Genomic DNA, 5675 nt, shown 5'->3' with positions numbered 1-5675 from the left:
GAATGCACACAAAACCATTTAATGAAAAATGAGAACTCATTTTCAGTTTGTGTAGTGTTCGTTTGTGGGTTTTTTCTTTTTTTTTTTTCTTTAGAGTTGCTAAAATTCATAAAAATAAGAGAAAGTTCCTGTTTTGGAAATAGTGCTAATACCAATTCTTCCTGAGCCAGGTCTTTAAACAATGTCATTTCATCAATGTTCTTGTGGATTAATTCTTTTAATCTTTGAAATCAGTGAGCCAAAAAATTGTTCCTGTTTTCCACATATCTCAAGGGGTGGAGCCTCCAAACAACCAGGAGAAGGAAGTTAAAAGAGGTTAAATACTGGGGCCAGCCTACCCTGGCCATCTGAGCGGTCTGGCTTCGCAGTCAACATGAAGGCTCTCCTGACTCTGGGGCTTCTCCTCCTCTCTGTCGCCGTCCAGGCCAAGGTCTATGAGAGGTGTGAGCTGGCCAGAACCTTGAAAAGACTTGGAATGGATGGCTACAGGGGAGTGAGCCTGGCAAACTGTAAGTTAACTCTCCATACTTCCAAATAGCCAGCCAGGTGTGCACACATACTAACAGAGGATGAATAATGAGAAAGGGGCTTTGCGTGAATGGACTTCTTTAAAAAAAGTTAGCTGAGGATTTGTATACTTAAAATGGTTTTTAAAAAATCAGCTTGTTCCTTTAGAACCAGAAATGCCAGATGAAGGGATGAGGGCATGGAGTGCAAAATTCTGCACCATTCTACATAAACCACCACCCATTGTACTCTTCGAGTGCTACCAAGCTTGCCACTTGCCTCAGACTCAGTGGACATGTAGGCTGACTAATGCATTTGCGCACCTGAGCAATCTCTGCCATGTCTTTGGTGCTTGACTCCAGCTATTTCCCAGGTGGATCTTGGGCTCTGTGAGCCTAGAATAATGCAGCATTTTTCTCTTTTTTAATTCCCCTGCATGACATGAAGCTTTCATAGCAAAGTTTTTTTTTTTTTTTTTAAATTACGTTGAAATCTCAATACAGGGGCAGAAGGAACCTATTTCCCCTCAATCACTGTTTATGTCAGGATCCCTGAAATGCAGCGGGAAATGCCATTTCATTATTCTTACTCACTCTAGTTGATTGTTTTCATTTTTTTTTTCTATGCAATCCAAGATGTGCCTGTGTAAATGTTACTTTGTATTTTAGTCCATTTTTGTCAATGTTATCACTGTATGTCTAGGTTGAATTCAAACACTTCCCCTTAATAACTATTTTTGAATGCATGAGTGAATAGTTTGATGGATATATGGATGGACTATGAAATAGTCTTTCCTGTTCTACATCTTTTTACTTATAAAGTAAGTCATTAGTAAAATAAAATGAGCTATATAGAACTGATTATGGTATGCAGTATATGTCATATGGCATTGCTATTTATTACTAAAAATATGTTCTTTTCAGGGATGTGTTTGGCCAAATGGGAAAGTAGTTACAACACACGAGCTACAAACTACAATCCTGGAAGCAAAAGCACTGATTATGGGATATTTCAGATCAATAGCCGCTACTGGTGTAATGATGGCAAAACCCCAAGAGCAGTTAACGCCTGTGGTATATCCTGCAGCGGTAAGAGAAAGTAGCATTTAAGTGAGGGCTCAGGCCCCATCTGGTCATGCTTGCAAGAATAGATATTCAATACAAATGAAAAGGTTTTCAAAAATTCAACAGGGACCTACAAAAGCTCCACCTGGCTGGGTTACTTAGTTGGTTGAAGCATCATCCCGTATAACAAAAGGTTTCGGGTTCGAGTCCTCATCAGGGCACATACCTAGGTTGTGGGTTCAATCCTTAGTTGGGGTAAGTATGGGAGGCAACCAATTAATGTTTCTCTCTCTCTCTCTGTCTCTCTCTTTCCTTCTTTCTCTAAAAAAACACACACACACACAAAAAAAATACAAAACACACAAAAAAAAACATCCTCAGGTTAGGATTAAAAAAAAAAGAGGTTGCCCTGATTGGTTTGGTTCAGTGGATAGACCGTCAGCTTGTGGACTGAAGGGTCCCAGGTTGGATTCCAGTCAAGGGCATGTACCTTGGTTGCGGGCACATCCCCAGTAGGGGGTGTGCAGGAGGCAGCTGATCCATGTTTCTCTCTCATCGATGTTTCTAACTCTCTATCCCACTCCCTTCCTCTCTGTAAAAAATCAATAAAATATATTTATTAAAAAAAAGAGGTGACTCTGAATTTAAAAAATAAAATCATAAAAATGAAAATATTGGAGAAGTATTATAAAATTGATATTGTTAAATTTCTAAATGTTAAAATTCTAATAGAAAAGATTATTCTTAGAATATTCTTTTTTATCCAGTTAATTTATTTAAAAACATTTTGTATTATATAATAATCTGTGGTCACTAAATAAAAATTCTTATTACCAAGAGATTTATGACTACTAGTAAATTTTGGTATATATTGTTCTAGATAGAATATATATCAATCATATATTTGAATATATAGCTATGTCATATACAAATATACCTACACACAAATATGTACATAATGTGTGGGGGTTTTTTTATGGTTATTTTTTATTGTTATTACTGATTTTGGAGAGAGAGAGAGAGAAGGGGAAGGGAGAAACATCGATGTGAGAAACATGTATCGGCTGCCTCCTGCACTCTCCCTACTGGGGATTAAACCCACAACCTCAGCATGTACCCTGACCAGGAATCCAACCATGATCTCCTGGTTCATGGGTTGATGCTCAACCACTGAGCCCACTGGCCAGGCACGTGTGTTTTAACAAAAATGAAATTGTACTATTATACTGCTTTACAATTTGTTCTTTATCACACAAAATTATTTATATGTTAAAAAATACCAATCTTTATTATTTTAGCTTAAGAGAATAAAATGGGTAAACCTAAACTTGAAATTTCTGTGAAAGTTGTCTTCATTCCTCACCTCCTGTTTTTCAGTTTTGCTTAAAGATGACATCACTCAGGCTGTAACCTGTGCAAAGAGGGTTGTCAGGGATCCACAAGGCATCAGAGCATGGTATGTGTAAGCGTTAAAGGGGAAAGCTTTTTTGCCCTGTGTTAGGAGAGAGGTGAGAGAAGATTTTCAAGGACCACAATATGCTACTAAGAACTGAAAGTTGCAGCTTTAGACATATGCTAAACAAACTATCACTTAGAAGCAATCTATTTTAACAGATGCAGAATCTTTTTCTCTTCCTCCTCCATTAATTTGGGGGGATGTCTAGAATTTTTAAGATTCTCCACACTCTTCCAGTTCCTTGTCCTATTTTGAAATGTTTGGAATGAGGTAAATGTAGAATGCACTTGGCAGTGGCTGTTAGGGAATGCATGTGACTCTTGTGGTCAGCATACTATGCTGTAGCCTGGGCTTTGGGGAGAAGTGAAGTATTTGGTGTACATATCTCCATGTAATAAATAGCAATACCTGGATCTATCAATAGCCTGTATTTCATATAGTGTTAAAATAATTTGTCCTCACAAAGGATTTGATGTACGTCTATCACAATGAAGATGTGCTTTAACCTTATCACCATTTGTTTCACCTTTTTCTACAGGGTGGCTTGGAGAAATCGTTGTCAAAACAAAAATGTCAGTCAGTATATCAAGGGCTGTAGATTGTAACTGGACAGCTTTCCTTCTTCAGCTCCTTTTGTCTTGTTTTCATATCAAGGGAGTAGTAGTTGTGTAAAAGTTCACACTTCTTTCAAATAAAATGTTTTTACAGAAGCAGGAGTAAAATATGGTCTTTCTTCTAAGAGGCTATGTTGTCTAACGTGTTAATGATTGGGTAGTAAGTCTACAACATGTTTCAGTGAGCTGATGGGCTAAGGCTGGTGAAAATTTACCTAAAATCTTGATTACCAAATACGTCTCCAGTACATTCAGTTCTTAATCAAAGACTTCATCTTGAATGACACCAGTATTCCTCAATATTTGATAAATATGTAATAAAAGACTATCTTAAAACACATTGACCTTGGGAAAAATCTCAGCTGAGTAGGAATTTGATGTGTTCATCTGATCATTCATCTCCCAAAACAGTAAAAGATAACCATTCTTTGTTGGGCAATCTAAAATTTACAAAGGAACAGAATGCCAAATAGCTGAAAATGGACATAGCCTGCATTAAGAATATTGTTTTTATTAAGTGTGATTTTTGGTTTAAATGCTTTCTTAGAAATGATACTTTTATATAGCTTTAAAAATGAACTCACAATTTATATATCCATCTACTTTAGTCCTTTAAAGAACTTTTTTATATATCTTGCTGATCATGTAGGAATATCAAGAAGGATTAGATTAGCTGTTGCTGTTTCTTAATTTTATAAGCTTAGATTCATGTATTATGACTAAAACTGGAGACAGATGAGTTTGAAAGTATTGAAATAATTGCTAATTAACCACCAGTGTGAACTTATAATGTTGTAAAAAAAATAAACATTTTCATTAAAGGACTCATACCTTGTCTTTCTCTACTGTGAAAAAAAAATGACTTAGCCCTCTTAATATTTCCTTATACCTCACCTGTACCCAAACAGGTTATATTGCTGAGAAAAAAAACAACAACCCACAGGCATGCTGACAGATCTCACTTTAAATTCACAACCACACCTGGCTAGTGTGGTTCAGTGATTGAGAGTCGACCTATCAACCAGGAGGTCAGGGTTCAATTTCCTGTCAGAACTCATGCTTGGGTTAAGGGCTTGTTCCACAGTAGGGGTCATGCAGGAGGCAGCCAATCAATGATTCTATCTCATCGTTGATGTTTCTCTCCCTCTCCCTCTGTCTGAAATGAATAAAAATATATGTAAATTCATAACCACAAATCTCAGATGGGCCCTCAAGTCTGCCAGGCCATCTTAGTCACCGGTCTGCAATCCTTCTGGATTGGTGTCCCCACTCTCCAAAGTGACTATTACTATTTTACTTTCCTTCCTCTCTCTTCAAAGCCGTAGCACAGGTGCCTGACCACTCACCTTCTGCCCACCTCTGCCCTCAGTACTGGCCGCAGAGAACACTGAGAGAATAGAAACAATCTCATACACAATTCTCCCCTTGTCAGGGCCCACACCTTCCTCTAGGTCTATTCTTCCTTCTTGCCCTGCTATCACCCGGATGAAGGGCCTCTGCTCCTGCCAATGGCAGTGTCTCCACATGCAATCTCCATCTCATCCCTCTCACTGCTCCAAGGTAGGCTGTTTCCTACATCCTGGGTCTCTCCCTCTTTGCAATTACCCCACCATTGTGCAAACTGCCCTAATAACCTCCATTACAAATAACTCTATTGACCCTACATAACCCTCTAACTCTGCTCCCTTTTGCAGCAACACTTCTGAGGTTAGAGATGTATACTCACCAGTTCCACTCCTCACCTCCCATTCTCTTTTTGCTGTTCTGATTGGATGGTTTTTGAAAAGGCAAAAAGGAATGAGCTGAAGAACACAGACTGAAGGATTGATTTTAAACTGGAAAACGATTCCCTCTGATTGAGAAGTACAGCCCTATCCGGTTTGGCTCAGTGGATAGGAGGTCAGCCTGCGTACCAAAGTGTCCTGAGTTCGATTCTGGTTCCGGTCAAGGGAAAGTACCTTGGTTGCAGGTTCCTTCCTTCCCAGCCCCGGTGCAGGAGGCAAGCAATTAACGTGTTTCACTCACATGGACATT

The 5675-nt window shown here is 38.6% G+C and overlaps 1 protein-coding gene across 1 annotated transcript; it reads left to right on the top strand.

Moving 5' to 3' along the window:
* The first annotated feature begins 313 nt into the window (after window positions 1-313).
* On the top strand, window positions 314-3737 carry LOC129149621 (lysozyme C-like). Its single transcript, XM_054718399.1, has 4 exons — window positions 314-509; window positions 1431-1595; window positions 2949-3027; window positions 3566-3737. Exons 1-4 carry the CDS (start codon window positions 374-376, stop codon window positions 3630-3632), a joined length of 447 nt encoding a protein of 148 aa, XP_054574374.1. The 5' UTR covers window positions 314-373; the 3' UTR covers window positions 3633-3737.
* The last annotated feature ends 1938 nt before the right edge of the window (window positions 3738-5675 follow it).

This window comes from Eptesicus fuscus, chromosome 7 (assembly GCF_027574615.1).
Source record: "Eptesicus fuscus isolate TK198812 chromosome 7, DD_ASM_mEF_20220401, whole genome shotgun sequence".
In the NCBI taxonomy this organism is placed as follows: domain Eukaryota; kingdom Metazoa; phylum Chordata; class Mammalia; order Chiroptera; family Vespertilionidae; genus Eptesicus; species Eptesicus fuscus.
Note: the sequence above shows the minus strand (reverse complement) of the source record. Positions and strands in the feature narration are given on the sequence as shown.